General features: G+C 41.9%; 1 protein-coding gene across 4 annotated transcripts in view; it reads left to right on the forward strand.

The window, feature by feature from the left end:
* Positions 1-19327, forward strand: part of LRRC2 (leucine rich repeat containing 2) — a 37551-nt gene extending 18224 nt beyond the window's left edge. For 3 of the 4 annotated variants that reach the window (XM_038566662.1, XM_038566660.1, XM_038566659.1), the window contains 7 exons: positions 2782-2989; positions 4940-5096; positions 6454-6590; positions 10457-10602; positions 12158-12313; positions 14381-14517; positions 17123-17331. In XM_038566662.1, coding sequence (XP_038422590.1) covers positions 2782-2989; positions 4940-5096; positions 6454-6590; positions 10457-10602; positions 12158-12313; positions 14381-14517; positions 17123-17172 — 991 coding nt within the window. In that variant the 3' untranslated portion in view covers positions 17173-17331. Of the gene's footprint in view, positions 1-2781; positions 2990-4939; positions 5097-6453; positions 6591-10456; positions 10603-12157; positions 12314-14380; positions 14518-17122 lie in introns of all 4 variants that reach the window. The other variant, XM_038566658.1, reaches the window with a different exon arrangement.
* The last annotated feature ends 1425 nt before the right edge of the window (positions 19328-20752 follow it).

The raw sequence follows: 20752 nt of genomic DNA on the forward strand, positions 1-20752 counted from the left end.
GGGGCGCTATGAGTTCCAGGGGTTCTGTTCGCTTTCATTTCTTCCCTCCGTGAGCTAGGAGCTCTGAGACGGAGGCAGATGGGGTAGCCGGTGATGGAGGTATGACTGAAAGGGAGAAAATGTGCAAGAGTCACCTAGGGCCTGGGGCAAAGGGATGAGCTTGGGAGTGTGGTAGTGCTGCTGGGCAGCAGTGAGGGGCCCCTGAGGTCAGGGGTCACCACTCAAAGCCAGGTCAGTTTGCAAGGTGGTGAGTTTTCCTCCACGCTCAGGTCCTGGGTGGGTGCAGGTGCAGCAGAGCTGGGGAGAAGTGGATGCCAGCTAAGTTGAGGTCTGTCCAGGTGCACATGAAAGAGCAAGAGAGGGGGGCCAGGGGGCTGAGAAGGAATGCAGGATGTGATTAAGATGAGGATTATGAGGGTAGCCCCAGTGGCTCAGCTGTTTGGCGCCTGCCTTTGGCCCAGGGTCTGATCCTGGAGACCCGGGATCGAGTCCTGCATCGGGCTCCCTGCATGGAGCCTGCTTCTCCCTCTGCCTGTGTCTCTGCCTCTCTCTCTCTCTCACAAAAAAATGAGGATTATGAAATGCATCTTATAAAAGCTTTACTGAGGAACGTAACTGATACCCAAGAAAATACACATATTTAAAGTATACAATTTGAAAAGTCTGATATACGTATACATCCATAAAATCATCTCCACAATCAAGATAGGATTATATTTGTCCCCTTACAAGCCTCTTCCTCACTCTTGGTGGTTCTCTTCTCTCATCTCCTGTCCCTGGTGCCCAGGCAGTCACTCCTTCCTGTCGCTGTAGATTATTTTGCTTTTATTAGAGATTTTTTAGAGTTCGTAAATCATTTTATATGAATGGAATCTTTTCTTTTTGTTATTCTGGATTCTTTCATTCAGCCTAATGGCACTGAGATCCATTCATATGTGTATCAAGAGTTCATTTCGTTGTAGTATTCCATGGTGTGGATAAGCCACAGTGTGTCCATCCATTCACATGCCAAGATGCTTTTGGGTTGTTTTCAGTTGGGGCTATAAAGCTTATATGAACATATGCCCACTTTTTGGGATATATGCTTTCCTCTCTCTTATAGAAATACCTAGGAGTAGAATGTCTGGATCATACGGTACACATGTGATCTTTCTGAAATCCATTGGGATCTAGAGGATTGGGACTGGCAGGGTCAGGCTGTGTCCCCAGCCACCCACCCCCACATTCCTGAGCAATTACTGACATTGACCACACACTAGTCCTGCCACCAAGCTTTGCTAACACTCCTAACTTTTGACTGGTGGGAAGACCGTCTATAAGCACCTACTAGAATGTTCCAACACGTGTGATTCCTTTAACAGAGTGGTCCTGTCTCTGAATCAGGGGTGTCTTGCTGATGTCAGGTCTTCTGCACACTGTCTGGGCAGCTTTGCCTTTCTGGTTTCCCTGCTTACTCATTCTTTAGGATTTGCACATCAGATTTACTGAGGAGCAGGCAATTTTGATCTTATCAAGTGGAGAACTAATGCGGAGTGCCCAGGGGTGACACGAAAACTAGGCAGGACTGGAAGCAGTTGAAGCTATATAAAGGAGAAGGTGATCACGATTCTCTGAGCCCTGATGGTCCCAATCCAACATGGGATGAGGGGAAGAGGTCTGGGCTTTATCTCCCCACCTCACTGCACCCCTGCCCGACTTCTCCCAGGGCGCCCAACTTGTGTTAAAGGTCAGCTTTCAAAAAAGGTGCAGTTATGACTCCGCTGCAGATATAAAAGAAATGTGCATTAAAAATCCCGTTTTTCTCATTATGATCAAGAGGACAAGCAGTGAGGTGTTACGGCCAAGCTCAAAGGAGAATCACAAGGACAGATACATCTGGATACCAGGAAAATTGATGAACTTGCAAACGGAACACACTGTCTTCAGAGGTGGGGGAGGGTTGTCCCTCCACTGGACAGGACAGAATTTGTGTGTCTGCGGTCAGGAATGATTTGTGTTGCTACAAGATTTCTATGAGTTCACCTTTTTTTTTTTTAAAAAAAAAGATTTTATTTATTTACTCATGACAGAGAGAGAGAGGGAGGGAGAGAGAGAGATAGAGAGAGAGAGAGAGAGAGATTGAGACAGGCAGAGGGAGAAGCAGACTCCATGCAGGGAGCCTGACGTGGGACTGGATCCCGGGGCTCCGGGATCACGCCCTGGGCTGAAGGCAGGCGCTAAATCACTGAGCCACCGGGGTGCCCCCCCCTAGGAGTTCACTCTCATCTGTGCGGAGATGTAAAGATCTGTCAGGTGTTTTATAAACTAGGGCTGCCTATATATTTCATACCAGATGCCCTTGAAGGAGTAGCATATTCCTGTGGCCCTGCATTAAAAAAACAAAACAAAACAAAACAAAACAAAACAAAACAAAACAAAACAAAAAAACAACCTGGGCTAGCAAGCACATAATATCAAAGGGAATTGTAATTAATTAAATGCATAGGTAACTCTGGTAGAAATTTTAGGCAGGGATTCCATCCCACTCACCTTCTCTACTTTTTTAGTCAACGTTGCTGATAACCCACAACTCTGAGGGTTTAAGATTCCCCCTACGTTCCCAGAGCAGAGGGGAGGGCTGAGGTTTGGGGTTGGGGGAGGGGGTGGTGCTTGAGATCAGCCACCTGGGGAAGGATCACACCTGCCTGCGCCCAGGTGGCCTGCCCAGGTGGCCTGCCGGCTTCTCTCCGCAGGTGAGGGCGGTTCCCCAGGAGAGTGACTTCGCCTCTGCTGCCCCTTTAGGATAAAGGAGGAGTGGAACTTCGTGGCCGAGTGCAGGAGGAAAGGCATCCCCCAGGCTGCCTACTGCAAGAATGGCTTCGTAGACACCAGCGTGAGGCTTCTGGAAAAGATCGAAAGGAACTCCCTCACCAGGCAGAGCTCACTTTCCAAGGAGAGAGACAAACAGAGCAGTCCGTTTGTGTTTGAACTTTCGGGGGAGCAGTGGACGGTGAGTGTGGCAAGGGGATGCCCGATGCGCGCTGCTGAGCTGAGCTCAAGGCATTGTTAGGCCTTGGCTTTGCCCCAAAGAGTGCTGCTGCCTCTAGAGAGCTTTCCCTTGGATGGGGAGGAGCCAATTGCCTGCTCTGAACCGGGTTCTTGTCCCCCTTGTTCCCAGCAGAGCAGGGCTGGGCTCTGTGTCCTGGGAAGGGCAGTGGGATCCCCTTGGATCCCTCCGAGGCTGGCAGGCAGGGGCTGGGGCAGCCCAGGATGGCACAGCCTTTAAAATGGGTATTTCTGCAGTCTCTCCCCCAGATGTTTAAAATCATCCTTTACCTTTTTTTTTTTTTTTTAAAGATTTTATTTATTTATTCATGAGAGACAGAGAGAGAGAGGCAGAGACACAGGCAGAGGGAGAAGCAGGCTCCATGCAGGGAGCCCGATGACGTGGGACTTGATCCTGGCTCTCCAGGATCAGGTGGCGAAGATGGCGCTAAACTGCCAGGCCACCCAGGCTGCTCCCCCCACCCTTTTTCAAATGAACCGAGCCTTTCACCTAACATCCCCAGTGGGTGGTGACAAACCCTTTAGCTACTTTTCCTCCTGAGATTCTGAGGCCAGGACAAAGATGTCCCAGTTTCTAGCCTCAGGTGTTTACAGGTGGCTCCTGCTGCCACTGCCCCTGGCCTGCTGCTTTGCTTGGAGAGGTATCTGACATTTTCTGGTGGAAGCAGCACCTGAGCATGTCAGGAGCAAGCAAATGGGGACTCTGATCCCTTTCTGGGGGACAGGGTTCTCTGCAACCTGCCCTCCATCTCTTTATCCCTTCAACTTACGGCTGAAGTGACTCTGGGCTGGGAGTCTGAATTTTTGAGGGGTGATCATGGGGCAGACCTTTATTGACCATGTGATCTGGGGGTAGTTTACTCCACTTTCATATATTTTATCTCCTCCCCAGCAAAATGGTGCTAATGCCTGCCTTGGCTCCCTCTGTGGGCTGTTGTGGGTTCTGAATGAGCCGATATTCTATGACCCTGACTTGTTAGCCACACGGCCCTCTGAAACTGGGAGAGATGATTACTGTACAACCTCTAGTCTTATTTCTCCTGCATCCCTATCATTGAGATCAGTGGGTACTCTTCTGGATTTCTAATTAAGTACCGCTGGTAAGTCATTCTCATCTGCCATCGTCAAACATGGTCCTGCTCTAAGCACTTACCCCATAGGGGTTACCCAGCCCACCTGGAGAACCTACATTGAGAAGCACTTCTCAGCACCTTTACAATTGTATCCCAGAGCTCTCGAGCTGGGAGAGGCCTTGGTTCTGCCCAGTTCCTCTGTCACTTCACAAATGAAGGTGCAGGGTGGTGATGTACCTGGAAAAAGGCAGAGCCTGGCCCAGAATTCCGGTCTCTTCGCTGTCTTTCTGGTGCTTTCATATGATTGTCTCATAAAAACATTGAGAAATTTGGCACGGCAAATATTAGATCTCTATCAAGCAGCTACCTGGGAAGGGACATGTAACACAGATTTTAAAATCTAGTGCATGGACAGATTTTGTTTTCAGAAAGTGTTAAAGTAGTGCGTTGTAAAAAAATAAAATAAAATAAAAAAATAAAGTAGTGCGTTGTAAATAATATATGTCGTGGCTGTGGGTGTGAGCCTGGTTGTCTGTGTGCACTGGGGCATTTGATCTTAATATCGTGAATTCACAGCTGTTTTGAAATTGGGCTAATCTGCCATTGTGAAATCAAGGGCAATCGCAGAATCTGAAAGTGGCTTCGTGGAGTGACTGTAGAGCTGGCTAAGGAAAGGCCTAATGCTCTTACCTGTGCCCTCTCGCCTTCTGTCTTTTATGTTAATGCCCGGTTGTACTTGGCTTTGTGCACACCGGCCACTCAGCTAGGGCTCCGACACCTTGGGGAACCAACTGTGGCTGATGTAATTCATTCTATTGTAGGAGCTCCCCGATTCCTTGAAGGAGCAGACACACCTGAAAGAATGGCACATCAGTAATACCCTGATTCAAAACATTCCTACCTATATTGAGCTGTTTCAAGCGATGAGAATTCTGGATCTGCCAAAAAACCAAATCTCCCGACTTCCAGCTGAAATTGGTATGTTCCCCGGCGGGAGCCTCCCGTGTTCTCGTCTGGCAAGCTGGCAGGTGGTGGACAGGTGGTGGCCTGGCGCTTCCTTCCCCTCCTGGCCCAGGTCGCTGCTGGGCCGGGCTGTTTCCTGTGTTCCCAGAGCTGCATCTTGCTCAGGGCGGCGATGTCACCATCCCACCTGCAGAACTCAGCACGGACATTTGCCAATGGCTCAGAAGCTAGAAGTCCCATGAGCGAGCAATGCCATGTTCCAGAACTTTTTCTTTTCTGTTTTAAAAAATTTAACTTCAATTTGCCAACATATAGTGTAACACCCAGTTCTCATTCCATCACGTGCCTTCCTTAGCGCCAGTCACCCAGTCATCCCTCCACCCACCTCCCCTTCTGCAACCCTTTGTTTGTATCCCAGAATTAGGAGTCTCTCATGATTTGTCTTCCTCTCTAATTTTTCCCCACTCAGTTTCCCCTCCCTTCCCTTACAGCCCCTTTCACTATTTCTTATATTCCTCACATGAGTGAAACCATATGATGATTGTCTTTCTCCAATTAACTTATTTCACTCAGCATAATACCCTCCAGTTCCATCCACAAATGTAAATGGTAGGTATTCACCCTTTCTGATGGCTGAGTAATATCCCATTGTATATATATGCCACACCTCCTTTATCCACTCATCTGCCGAAGGACATTGTGGCCCCTTCCACGGTTTGGCTACTGTGGACGTTGCTGCTATGAACATGGGGGTGCAGGTGTCCATCATTTCACTACCTCTGTGCCGTGGAGTAAATACCCAATAGTGCAATTGCTGGGTTGTAGGGTAGCTCTATTTTTAACTTCTTGAGAAACCTCCACACTGTTTTCCAGAGTGGCAGCACCAGCTTGCACCCATATTTTCTTTTAGTTTTAGAAAGTTAAGCATGCAATGACATGTTCACTGTTAACATAAAATACAACCACTTATTCCTGTATAAGTTTTGCCTATTATGTCCTTTTGATCAACATTTTATAATTCTCCATCATTTTTCTGTTCAGCTGCAGTACCTTAAAATGAAGACTGTAATAACCATTGCTGCTTCTCTTTCTCTTGGAGTGTTAGGGGCGAAGGTCTGGGGGTTGCCAGTAGTTCCATGAAGGATTTTGCTTACCAGAGAGTAAGCAAAAAATTCTCTGATCAAAGACTGACATGCTCAGGCTAAAAGACAAGTTGACATTTAATAAGGTGCTTAAAAAACAAATACAAAATTATGTTTCATGCCTCCCCTATCATCATTTATAAAAATGTTTTTATATCTTTGTTTCATGTTTGTTGTTAAAAGACCTTAAGGGATCTTCCCCCACGGATGTTCATTTGTTCTGATGACAGGTTGTTTGAAGAACCTGAAAGAGCTCAATGTGAGTTTCAACCATCTGAAGAGCATTCCTCCAGAACTGGGGGACTGTGAAAATCTAGAGAGATTGGACTGTTCTGGAAACCTAGAATTAACCGAGCTCCCCTTTGAAGTAAGAAAGCAATTATATTTGCACTATGATTTACTTCTATTTGGTTTATGACATGGGATGATCCATAATGCAGGGGAGATATTTTACAAGGTGAAATCCATCTTTATTATGTTATATTTTCTTGACACTTTAATCGCCCTATAACAGCAATTAGAAGATCTTTTATAATGTTCTTACACTAGGCCAGGAGCTGAGTGTAAGTTCAGTTCAGAAAAGCTATCAAAAACAAACAAAACTAGGCAAAACATCCTGTTTTCATACAAGATATTTTTATTTAATACCTATTCAGTGTATGATGCCTCTTGTCTGCAATGCAGATCCAGACTTATTTATCCATAGTGGCACAATAAATTGGAAACAATTGGAAATAAAAGGGTAAAGTTTTTTTTTTTTTTTAAAGTTGATATATTCATAAAAACTGGCAGGTAAACAAAGTAATGTTACAGATAAGGTTTTGAAAGCCCATTAATTTAAACAATATTCATTGGTGACTTTTGATCTGTATTCATTGGAGAAATGATTCAAATCACATTCTGATAAAATGGAGCAGCTGAGAGGGAAGACTGTTGGCAAATAAAACTCAACAGGCTTCTTATGCTGAAGGAAGATAGCCATCTCATAATCCTGCTGGTCACGAACAGACTGGAGACAGTATTGCTAGTGTGGTGCTGACAAGGCCCTGGCTGCTGATTATAGTCCTAGATTGGGTGTTACTCTCCTTGCCTGGAAATTCCTGGGTGGGAGGAAGTGGCTGCTTCTACTGTTGCCCCAGGAAATGCCCAACAGTGGTCCAGGTGAGGGTGTCCCCCAGGGCCGTGACTCCCTGCATGAGACTGCTCATTCTCCAGGCCTCCCCAGTTTAGAAACTGGCTCAGTCTTTTCTCGGTCATCCAGGCTGGAAGCAAGCCAAGTCATCATGACCTCTCTTGTTCCCATGCCCTGTATCCACTCTGTAAGTAAGTCCTGTTGAAAATGCCCTTGAGGATAGGTTCTGTATCTGACTACCACCCAGCATCTTGCCACTAACACCCTAGTCCAAGCCTGTGCTGTCCATCATCTGGCCTGGAACAACAGCCTCCTAGGCTTTCCTCTTTGTCCCTTCTCTCCTCCTACCTTTATTGAGATATAACTTGTATACTCCCAAATCAACCATTATAAGTGTACAATTCACCATAATTCAATTTTAGGATAATTCTATCATTTGCTCAAAATTCAGTCTTGCCTGTTTGCAGTTAGTCCACATGAGATGGCATATAAGGCAGCACGCGGCAGCCACAATTTGTTTTCTTTTTTCCTGGCAAACGGCCATGTGCTGCTGATTCACTTAACCTATATTGACATCTGTGGGAACAAGTGTACTGTGGATATAGATTTTTAGGCTCTTTGCTCTGAATGGGATTCTGTAAATGCTCTGTACTTGTTATGCTTCCCCAGTTGGCTCTGTTCTAATAGCTCACTGACTCTTTACTATCTTCACCAATTCAAGCCTGAATGGTTCTCAGTGGCCACAAATTCAGCCACCTGTGAAAATTATGGCTTATTCAAGATACATACAAACTATGTAGCTGAAGACAGGCTGCTGGGTCACGTCTCAGCCTGAAGACGGGCTTCATGGTCATGCCTCGGGCTGCATGGTCATATCTTAACCTTGTATTTATCCAAAGGAAGCACATAGCACTGCAGGTTCTGGTCTCTACAGACTCAGGAAAGCACTGTTTTCCTGGATGCCATATCCAAATGCTGGCGTTAAAAAACATTTTTAAAAAAGATTTTATTTATTTGTTTGAGAGAGAGAAAGAGACAGAACATGAGTGGTGGGGAGGAGGGAGAGGGAGAAGCAGACCTTCTGCTGAGCAAGGAGCCCGATGTGGGGCCCAATCCCAGGACCCCGAGATCATGACCTGAACCAAACCAGACACTTAACCACTGAGCCACCTGACTGAGCCAACCAGCTGCCCCTAAATTTTTTTTTTTTTATGGTTAGAAACATAATATTACATTTACCATTGTGACTATTTTTAAGTGTATGGTTCAGTAGGGTTCAATGTACCCACATCGTTGCTCCTGTCTTCATGAGGATGTTTCTCACACAAATAATTAATGCAATTCAGAAATCAAATTCAAACAGACTGCAAGTAGAATGAATGACTCATGGAGGGAACTACCAGGAATTTTGAGACAAAGGTAAAGATAAGCAAACTTCTGTGTAAATGAGGATTGTATTTACTCTGACAGAATGTCAGATTTTTATCTGGACAGCACTGGAATTTCAAGCAAATATAACTACATTTCAAAAGAGTTTATTTCATTTTGCCCTTGATGAAAGTAGCTAGTGAGGAGTGACTATATCTAGGCACTTGCTCTCCTTGCTAGTTTAATGCCACTATGATTTTCCTTATTCTAATTTTCACAAAAGTCTTAACATATTGAGGATATTTAAAGGAAAGAAGTTGGGGTGCTTGGGTGGCTCAGTCAGTTAAGAGTCTGCCTTTAGCTCAGGTCATGATCCTTGGACATGATCAAGCCCCCATGTCAGGCTCCCTGCTTTTCCCTCTGCCCGCCGCTCCCTCTGCTTGTGATCTCTTTCTCTCTCTCTCTCTCTCTCTCTCTTCCTCTAATAAATCTTTTTTAAAAAAGTAAAGAACTTTTTCTTTTACAGTCTGAAAAATGTACCTTCTACATTTATTGTAAAAAGAAGAAAGATAAGAGACACTAGGTAATTCAGTCTTGATTTTTCAGCTGATCTGAGAACCCCAGCAACACAGTCAGAGACTTTGGACTGAGTTATGGGCACCCCAAACATCTTTTTTGATGACTTATTTGCTGTCACATTACTGTCTTCACATTTATTTTTATAAATTCAAAACAAGAGTAAAATTAGAATGTGCCCATTCAAGGGGGCGAGTTTGACCCGTATGCCACTAAAGCAAATGCAGCAGTATGGAACGAGGTATTATATTAAGGTAAAAAGAGACATAAGCTTATTGCTTCTTTCTTTTCTATATTTCAGTCATTCCTTCTGTTGGTCCAACTGGCTCCATATTGCATATTACATAACAGTCTTGAAAATATATTCTGAGAGGCAGGCCAAATTCTATTTGTGGACTCTGAAAATAAGTCAGTAAAAGGTAGCTCCTTCTGTATGTCATAACCACGACCTGACTTACAAAAACAAATCCAAACATGGGACACTTTTCCTACTTTATTCAGTTGTCATAGATTTGAGCTCAAAATAAAAAAACATATATTTCCCTTCACATCCAGTTACCATGGAGACATAAAGAGTAGAGATTTCTGATTACTTGCCATGTCCTTTTATGAGTTCAAATGTGAGTCTTTTTAAGATTTGCCAGAACTCCTTGTGGCTGTCTTTAAGTCATTCTATTTTTTTAAGGCTTGTGCTTTTTTGTCTTCTGTGACTTTGCACATGCTGTTCCCCATCTGGAATTCCCTTCCCTATCTTTCTACCTGTCCAGGAACTGCAGGACCCAGTGCAAAAACCCCACTCTCTGTGAAATCTTTTCTGACCCCTGGCCCTTATCCTACCATGACATTGGCATATTAGCCCCTTAGGTCTGTGTTACCAAGCACTGCTGGTTGAAAACTTCTTCACATTAGTTCTTGCTACATAGAATTGTTGTTTATTTTCAAAAGTGTGAACTCCTGGAGGGCATCTGTTGTGTGCTGTTGACTGTAGCATCCCCAGCATGGAGCACATCGTCAGCGCTCCAAAAATACATACTCTACTGATCTGTGTTGCATATATTCTTAGAAGTGCCTCTGGGATGAAATATTCCCTGAAAATTATTAGTTGAAAATTCCCGGTCTTACAAAAGTAATTAGAATATGTTGTTATTCCTTTCTAGTTAAGTAACTTGAAGCAAGTTACGTTCGTAGATATCTCAGCAAACAAGTTTGCCAGTGTCCCAATCTGTGTCCTGAGGATGTGTAATTTGCAGTGGTTGGATATGAGCAATAATAGCCTGAATGACCTGCCCCAAGATATAGACAGGTAGCTACTCGCATCCTGAAGGTGAGGTGTATGCATCAGTTACTAACGCCTTAAACACTGTTAACATTTTTAACATGCATAACATGCGAATGGTCTTTGAAATCAATGAATTTTCCAAGAGCTTATTGTTTCTGAGAAATGTGTTTTGTTCTTTATATAATAAGATAGTTTCCAGTCTTCGTCCTACATGTTATATGTGTGTGTATGTGCGTTTGAACACATCTCCATTATCTTGGTGACTGTTAATTTACTTGAGTCCTCAACAGAATGACATCATTAACTTTCCTTTACCCCACAGAAATAACAAAGTATAGTATTATATTTGGAAGAGAAACCTACCACTCCATGTTTTTACCTATATGTTAAAGATGGAAGAGGAATGTTTTGCTCCATGTTTAGAAGATCAGTGAGAATAATTTTTATTGGTTTCATTTATTGATTTATCACACATCACCTTTCAAACAAAACTGATATGAGTAGTCAGGTTTTTCCAATTGTATCCTTGTATTTTGTGTTTAAAAAATAATTATACTGAGCCGCCTGGTTGGCTCAATTGGTAGAGCATGCAACTCCTGATCGTGGGGTAGTGAGTTGAAGCCCATGTTGAGCATAGAGCTTACTTAAAAAAAAAAAATTATACTGAATCATGTTAAGATCTATTCATTCACTCATTCATTCATTCATTCATTCATTCCACCAATGATATCAGGCTCCTGTTTTAAATTCCTGTAAGCCAGGAATTTAAAATGGTGAATGAAACAAAATATCTGGCCTCCTGGAATCTACAAACTTCTTTATAAAGATACAGCATGATAAGTAAGCTGTCGTGACACATAAGCCAAAACTGGCTTAGTTCTGCTGGTCCTTCATATGACCTTTTTCTACTCCTGGTACCTATGATGTGTGTGTTTTCCAGCTTTGTGAGACTAAGTGGGAATTGTTTTAGTTTGAAACACAAGGGGGACTTTGTGAAATATTTGTGGGATCGGTCAAGATTTTGCAAATGAATGCAAGAAAAAACTAGGGGAGGCTCATCGAGTTAGAATAAAATGGAAAATAAATAAAACATATCTGGAGCTCATTTTGCTCATTTCCTTTTCATTCTGCAGGTTTCTTTCCATTTTAAAGTTAGAATATCAGACGGGAGAAGAATACTGTGCTTTCAAGATATACACCAGGAAATCTGTTGCTCAAATCTGTTCATTCTAGGCCCAACTCCAGTAGAGTTCCCTTCCCATGCTCTGCTGCTCCCCAAGGAATGTGACAGATGCTTGGAGAGGTGTACTGGTTGTCCGGCCGCTCCCAGACTAGTGTCTCTTGTGCAATCTGCTTATCCTGCTGCTGTATTTGTCCTCCATTGGTGATTAAGTCCATGAAAACTTAAAAAAACCCAAATCAGGTCACCTGGCATGGTTTTATTTAAACTTTAAAGTCAGTTTATTCTCATAAGGGTCGCATATATAAACTATGTAGGGATTTCATACCTGAATTTATTTGCCATTCACTTTTTAATGAAGTTAATCCTTATGGTCTGATCCCTTTGACTTCTTTTTAGGCTAGAAGAACTGCAGACCTTTCTCTTGTATAAGAACAAACTGACCTATCTTCCTTACGCCTTGCTTAACTTAAAGAAGCTCACCTTATTAGTCGTCAGTGGGGACCATTTAGTGGAGCTCCCAACGGCGCTGTGTGACTCTTCCACACCTTTAAAGTGAGTAGATCCCAGTAGAGACATTCAGACGCAAGGTAAAGAGCACCTGCAGCCTGGGCACCTGCCGTCTCAGGAACTGGATTATGTAGTTTTGGTACTTGGAGGATCTGATCCCTGTTCATGGAAGTTCTGATGCCTTCTTACAGGATATTGAAATTTTTGACATGGGGAGGTAGCACTTGAAGAGTTTCTGGACAAATGCTACTGCTATTTGAAGTGCAACAAAATGCATGCCCATGTCTCCCTCGTTGTCTTATCCTTCTTTGGTTTCCATTAAGGAACCTGTAAAACACCCCAAACTAGAAAAACCATCCATGCAAATACAATACAGATTCTTTTCTTTTTAAAAAGATTTTATTTATTTATTCATGGGAGACACAGAGAGAGGCAGAGGCATAGGCAGAGGGAGAAGCAGGCTCCTTGAACGGAGCCTGATGCGGGACTCGATCCCAGGACTCTGGGATCATGACCTGAGCCAAAGGCAGATGCTCAACTGCTGAGCCACCCAGGTGCCCCTGTGATACAGGTTCTAATCTGGCATGAGACATCCAACAGTCTTTCTTATCTTGGAAGTGGACTTGAAAAGCCCCAGCTTCACACTCCCCTGAAGCTGACTCTAGGGCATGTCCCCTTGGCTCCCTCCTAGCATGTCCTGCCAGAATTTGAGGCTTTGGGATCCTCCCATTACCTCTACCCTGAGACCACTTTGACCCACAGCCAGCAGCATGAAGCCTCCCCAGAAACCCTTACACGAAGCTGTTCTAGTGAGAGCCACTTCATCCCTGTGTCCAGAGACCCATCTACCTTGAATACCGGGTGTTTGCTAAAACCACCACCCAAGGGGTGATTTCCTTGGGATATCCAGTTCTTTCAGTGGTAAATGCTCACTATTGACATACATCTTCCTTGTCTTCTGTTCCTGGCAATAAGATGTATAGCAGACAGATATAGAGAAGATAACTATTACAAAAGGAGAGATTAAATTCATTCCTGTGTAAGCACAAGATGAGCAGGGATATGACATCTTCTTCCCACTAACCCACCATACTCCTTCCATTGGAATGGGTTTTCCCCCTATGGCTGTCTCAGGAATGTCTTACAGATAAGAAAAGGCCCCCTCGTGGGAGGGATAGCAGGATACCGCCCCCCAACCCCTTCCACATTCAGCAGCAAGAGTGGCAGGTTCACAACCAAGGACAGGAAGGGAACTTCTGGTTAGGGGAGAACTGACCTGTGCACAGGTAACTAGTCATCTCAAATGATACAACTGTAGGACTTGCAAATCTAAAAGAATCAGATGGAAGCTCCTTCAATTAATAAAAGTTTAATGAAAACACTAGATATACATTTACGCTAAGATCTCTATGTCTTAACAGTTTCTTTGAAATAATCTATAGAAGAATAATGGAAGGAATAATGCCAGTAATTGTATTAACCAAAAATATAAAAACCTAAAAAAGAAATCTAGAAAAATGCTACTAAAATACCTCTCTTATGTGAAGATAATGAAAACGTGTTCCCAAAGGCTATCAAAGAGGTCTTGAATATTAAGAAAGATGTATTGTAAATTTCCTTGCATTTAGACATTAATTAAAACTACAAAGAAAATGAACTGGGAAACATATGTACTAAAATAAGACAGGTAGGCTTTATCTTCCTTGTGTCTAGAGAGCTTCCACAAACCAATGAGATACCACTCAAGCCAGCAGGACCCACACTTGCAGCCAGAGATTCAAGGGATTTCCAATTTTGAACTGAAATAATTACACTGCCTTTCCTGTCAACATGTCTTTCAAAACTGTGAAACTGCCCGCTGTCCTCCATCTATGGCTAAGAAGCTCTCATTCCCTCAGCAGGGCAGTGAGCAGGACTGATGCCATAAGCCTCTTGGATTATTCCACAGGGCAGTTCTGCTCATGTTAGTAATGTTATGTGGTCTGCTGTGACCTGCAAGGAAAAGTAAGAACTTGGGATTCAGTACCATGGAGGTTGACTTCTTATGAGAGGAATTCTGTGGTTAAAAATACACAGGCGAAAATGTGATATTGTTTGTATTTTCTTGAATAGATTCGTAAGCCTCATGGACAATCCTCTTGATAACACCCAGTGTCAAGATGATGTCGAAGTGATGGAAAGCGAAAGAGATCGTCAATGCTTTGATAAAGAAGTTTTGAAAGCCTATCTTGAAGATCTTAAAGAAAGAGGTACGTTAATCATATTTAAAGTTATTTTGGGGGTGCCTGGGTGGCTCAGTTGGTTACCGTCCAACTCTTGATTTTGGCTCAGGTCATGATCTCAGGGTCCAAAATTAAGCCCTGTGTTTGGGCTCTGTGCTCAGCACAGGGTCTGCTTATCCCTCTCTGCTTGTCCCTCTTCCTGTTCTCTCTTTCTCTCAAATAAATAAATTTTAAAAATCTTTTAAAAAAAATTAAAAAAAATTCTTTTAAATAGATATAAGGAATTCCATGTACTCATGCAACACTTTTATTGACATAAGTCACAATGACAAAAGGTTAATTGGTTATTTTTCCATGTACCATATATATATAGTTAATATAGTTTCTTTAAAATATCAAATTATATATGTATACATATATATGTATATCTATATATACACACACACATATATAGTTTCTTTAAAATATCCAACTTTTCTAGTGTACTTGAATCTTGATACATTATCAACTATTTGACAGAGAGACCAGGAAACACACTTAAGACGTTGCCTTACTAATTGTACGTGAATTTTTAACAAAATGACCTTGACAAGAGTATCCCAGTTAATGGGAAAATAAAATTCCATTTCAAAATCCGTTTAAGGCATCCCTGAGTGGCTCAGTGGTTTAGCGCCTGCCTTTGGCCCAGGGCGTGATCCTGGAGTCCCGGAATCAGGTTCCGCATTGGGCTCCCTGCATGGAGCCTGCTTCCCCCTCTGCCTGTGTCTCTGCCTCTCTCTTTCTGTGTGTCTCTCTCTGAATAAATAAATAAAATCTTAAAAAAAAACAAAAACAAAATCCATTTAAATCCAACTTTAGAAAAATTTGTTTCTTACATAAATCAAGGGCCACTTATATAAAAGCCACAAAAGGGAAAACACTAGGTGGCAGTCTAGTACCTAGATCCCTTTAGCTTTGGTTTCCCACAGGGTAGTGATAATTCAGAGGAACGCGGAGAGGTCACAGGATCCTGGAAAGGGTGGGAAGCAATTTCCCCAGGGGCTCTTTCCAAAGTGTTCCAGAAGATTAGTAGCCCTTCCTTCTGCTACAAGCACACAAACACTGGAGGAAGGCCTAAGTCACCTTTTGTTCTAATTACCACCTCCTTCCTGGGTATGGATGCCTGAGAGTTTTTTCTTCCCCAGTTCTTTTGTTTGTTTGTTTCTTTCTTTTTCTTTTTGTTTTTGTAAGTGAGGTATGGACCTGTAGAAAGATGTCATGCAGGAAGATTTAGGGAAGAGGTAGCCCTGGCCCCCAGGACTTTGCAAATGAGTACCTCAGTCACCCTCAGAAAATATGCATGTAAGGTTGATCCTTCCCCACTCACAGACTAAGAATGATTGGTCACATTCAGATATTTGGGGATTTCATGACATGAATGAAAAATACTATTTATTGGGCAAATTAAAACATTTTTTTTCAATTAAGTTAAGCAAATCTTTATACAGTTACCCCCAATCCATTCGGCCATCCCCAATCTTGAATGCTGAAATAGTATGAAATAAATGAGAAATTTATGTGAAACATGAAACGATTGGCAGAACTGTTTATTTTGTCAAAATTTATCTTTGGGTTTTATAGTTTTCCTCTTGTGAAACCTTTATTGTTGTATTTTATAGATTTGCTCATAATTACAAGTTTAGAGCTATTGTTTAAAAATGCAAGAAATAATTAGAGAAAATAGATATTTAGCTTTGGATCTGTTGGTCAGTGATAGAATAATTTGCTTTGTAAGGTTAACTTTAGTGATGATAGCTTTTGAATTCGTTCACTTATTTCTAAATAATTATAATAATTCTATCCTTCATATATTTGTATTGTTCATATGATATCGCCAATATTCAGCTGGTTTTGACCAAAGTCCATAGCTGTAGGAAAAAAAAAGTAGCGTTAGTGAGTCATGTGGACTTCCAGCCTCATGTGATTCAAGAACAAAGAGCAAATGAAACCCTTTGCTGGTCCTCAAGTGTTAGTGACCTTGAGAATTATCTGCAGGCCCTGCCCTCAGAGATTTTGCCTCACCAGCTCTGGGGTAGGGCCTAGAATGTGCAGTTCTAACAAGTTCCCAGGTGCCTCACCTTGAGAAAGAGTCATTAGTATAGAGACCATCCTTTGACAAAATTTGTCTGTGAAGGGAGAATGGGCAGTAAGTAACCAGTGGGAAGAGAAAGACTGAGTAAAGGGGTACTTCCTAAGATCATGCTGGGTTTAAGAATAGTCCAAACTTTGCTTATAAACCATCTTCCCTTCTTGGTATCTGACCTGGTGTCTCAGGTCTTTGGCCATCTATTTCTGTTTTGTCCATTTTTTTTTAATTTTAGGATCATACTGTTTCCCAGATTCTGATGTACCCATGTCAGTTAGAAAGAGTGCAAAAGAATGACAGTTAATAATTCTACCTTAGATCTAAATATTTCTATAGCATGACTAAACATTTGTGAAAGCTGACTTAATGGGGATAGGTAAATCCATTTATTTCCATACTTAACATAGGAAGTGGTAGTAATTTGTGTGTTAACGTGAACCATGACATGTAGCTACACTTTGCAATAAAATGGGGAATGGTTGAGTATATTTGTTTCTTTTGTTACAGAATCTGTTCCCAGTTATACCACCAAAGTATCTTTTAGCCTTCAGCTTTGATACCATCCACCAGAAGACTACATAATCTCCCTGTGCTGTGGAGCTGTAAATCTTGGTATTGTGAAATAATGGTTTGTGCTTAAGGACAAAGTCTAGAAACCACAGTCATAGTTAGGAAAAATGACTTTCAAATTTCACATTTGTGAATTCTTCCCTCTGTTGACTGGAGAATTGATAAGCTAGTTTATATATAAAGGCTCATTTGCAAATACTTGTATCTAAATAATGCACATTTAATATTTTAGAAAATGTGTTTTTCTAAAAAAATTATGACTCAAAGACCAAAATCTGAAGCTGATTGCACTGTTTTTAGGAATCCAGGGATAAAGGGGTTATAAAAAGAGCATTTATATTGGACTAGTCAAATGATACTTTATTTTGAAAGAGTTTTAATGAGGTTATTTCTTTTACTGAGAAAAGCTGTCCTTGGGTTAATTCAAACTGCTATTTTCATATGTTTTAATTATATTTTGTAAGTGTAGGGTCTTGGGAGAGACTTCAGGTATAATTTGGGTATTGAAGGTAGAAAGAAATGCTGATTGTCTGCCCATGCATTGGGCACAGGACACGCAGATGGTGCACTGGTAGCCCTTGCAGAGGTAGCATGGGCCTGACTGGTTCTGGGAAGCCTTATGTGGCCTGCATGGGTGGTCCTCCTGTCCTGAGTGGGCATCTTGGGGGTCCTGGGACCCACCTTAGAGTAGGGAGCAGAGGCAGTACCCTCAGGGACTCCTCCTCCAAGGTGGCCATACAGGGTAGCAGGGATGACTAGTCTATACTAATGAGGAACCCCTAGCAAAGCTTCCTGGCAGGTACCACAGAACTCTGCCAATGGCCATAATGCTATGGTCCACAAAGAACTCATGAGACTGTTTTATACTGGCAAAAGTTGGGATTCATGATAGGGCTTTTAACTCTTACACTACATCATATGATTTGGGGAAATTGTACAAATATCTATTTTTATACCACTATTTTGGGCTAAAAAAAAACCAGGATTGTGAGTTGAAGATAAGCTTTAACAAGTAGCTTTTGTGACTAAGAAGGAAAAAGTGCATATATTCACAAATATTCATATATGCATTGGCTCCTACATGGTCTAGTTCAGTACCCTCCGATAGAATTTTCTGTAGTGATGGAAATTTTCTGTATCTGTGCCGTTCAAATGTAGTGACCACCAGACACATGTGCTTTTTGACTACTGAACAATGGTGTTACTGAAGAACTTTTAATTAATTAAGGATTTTTAATTAAATTTAAATTTAGTGGGGATCCCTGGGTGGCTCAGCAGTTTAGCGTCTGCCTTCAGCCCAGGGCGTGGTCCTGGAGTCCCAGGATTGAGTCCCACATCGGGGTCCCTGCATGGAGCCTGCTTCTCCCTCTGCCTGTGTCTCTGCCTCTCTCTCTCTCCCTTTGTGTCTCTCATGAATAAATAAATAAAATCTTAAAAAAAATAAATTTAGATTGCCACAGGTGGCTGCCATATTGGACACACAATTCTAGCCAGTTGGGTTTTTGGAAAGAAATGAAGGGTGATTTTTATCTTATCTGAGGAATAGTCTGTCCCCAGAACTGCCACTATTGACACCCTCTATATTTTGTCTTGATAGATTTAATCATAATTTCAAGTGTTTTATCCTCAACAGATGCAAAACAGGCAGAGCATTCTAAAACCATATGGTAATACTTCAGCGGAGGATTGCCTCAAGTTAAAAACAAACTGAGAAGTAGGTTAAGAGATGAAAAGAGTAGGAAAACGAGAAATCACTTCATTAGAACCTCAAACAATTGTATTCTTCTTTTTAACTCTTCAAAAATAGAACTGAAATTTATTGGTTGTACTACTTGAATGATTTTGACATTTTATTTCATGCTAGGTCTACATTATATACAGCCAAATTGGAAATAAATCTTAAAAGGGGGCAAGTAGGGGCTTTCACACAAATTGTCCATAACTTATGTAAAACTTGTTTCAATAAAACCAGTCTTTTATGCAAAAACCTTGTGTTGGTGTTACATATAAACAAAGGAAAAGTATTGCACCATAATTATCTCATGTTACATAATAGTCCGTACCAATTATAGTGTTTGAATGTGATGTTTGTAGAGATACTATTTAGTTCATTCAAATAAATGTAAAAATGGAGCAAGATTATAATGTAGAATGTGCATCTGAGTGGAAATATGGAGATTTGAAAATTTTATGTGCTGCATATGAACTGATTCATAATTTGGAAAAGGAATTTTCATAATGAGATATATGTTTGGTTATATGGTCTCATTCATTTGGGGAATATAAAAAATAGTGAAAGGTAAAGGAGAAAGTAGTGAATATAAAAAATAGTGAAGGGGAAAGTGAAAGGGAAAGGAGAGAAAATGAATGAAAATATCACTGAGGGTGACAAAACATGAGAGACACCTAACTCTGGGAAATGAACAAGGGGTAGTGGAAGGGGAGGTGGGCGGGGGGTTGGGGTGACTGGGTGATAGGCACTGAGGGGGGCACTTGGAGGATGAGCACTGGGTGTTATGCTATATGTTGGCAAATTGAACTCCAATAAATTTTTTTTAAAAGATATATGATTGGGCATTAAAGCAATATGAATAAAAGAATAAAATTAATTCCTAGAATAAAAATGTTCTGGTTCCAAAAACTTATTATTATACCCATTTTTCAGACGTTGGACATTAAGGGGCAAAGACACTTAGGTAAAATCATCGAGTAGTGCATTTTAATTACCACCAAGGACCACACACATTTCTTGACTCAAGTTTTCTAGAATGACCATTAGGCATGCTTGCCAAATACCAGGTTAGGGTCACTTAACGATGATAGTAAACGATAAACTCCAGAAATAATTACTGTCTTTCCTTCTCTGTGTCCCTTTCTTCCCTCCTCAACATGTCTCTTGAATCTCTCACTACTCCTGAGTGGGAAAGAAGTGTACTTTGAGGTGTTGTGTTGTGGTGGGTGTAAGTTCATGTAATTCTCATTTCCTTTGTCCTAGAGCTGGTCTGTTCCTGATTCATAGCGACAACACTTTGCCTAGCTTCTCCCATCCTACTTGTCTGTAGCAGTATGTGCTATCAGAGAAACTTTAATCATGTAATAACATTTCTTGGCATCTTAAAGGACTTTCCAATTCTTTCTTGAAATTAAATTTCTTGGGCAGCCCGGGTGGCTCAGCGGTTTAGCACCGCCTTTGGCCCAGGGTGTGATCCTGGAGACCTGGGATCGAGTCCCACATCGGGCTCCCTGCATGGAGCCTGCTTCTCCCTCTGCCTGTGTCTCTGTCTTCTCCCTCTGCCTGTGTCTCTGTCTCTCTCTCTCATGAATAAATAAATATATTAAAAAAATTAATTTTTTAAATGTATTTATTCATGAGAGACTCAGAGAGAGAGAGGCAGAGACATAGGTAGAGGGAGAAGTAGGCACCCTGTGGAGAGCCCGGTGCAGGACTGGATCCCAGGACTCAGGGATCACGACCTGAGCTGAAGGCATATGCTCAACCACTGAGCTACCCAGGCTCCTGAAATTAATGTTCTTGAGGCTAGTCTTCAGTGAGCTCACAAATCATTC

The sequence above is a fragment of the Canis lupus genome, chromosome 20, assembly GCF_011100685.1.
Source record: "Canis lupus familiaris isolate Mischka breed German Shepherd chromosome 20, alternate assembly UU_Cfam_GSD_1.0, whole genome shotgun sequence".
In the NCBI taxonomy this organism is placed as follows: domain Eukaryota; kingdom Metazoa; phylum Chordata; class Mammalia; order Carnivora; family Canidae; genus Canis; species Canis lupus.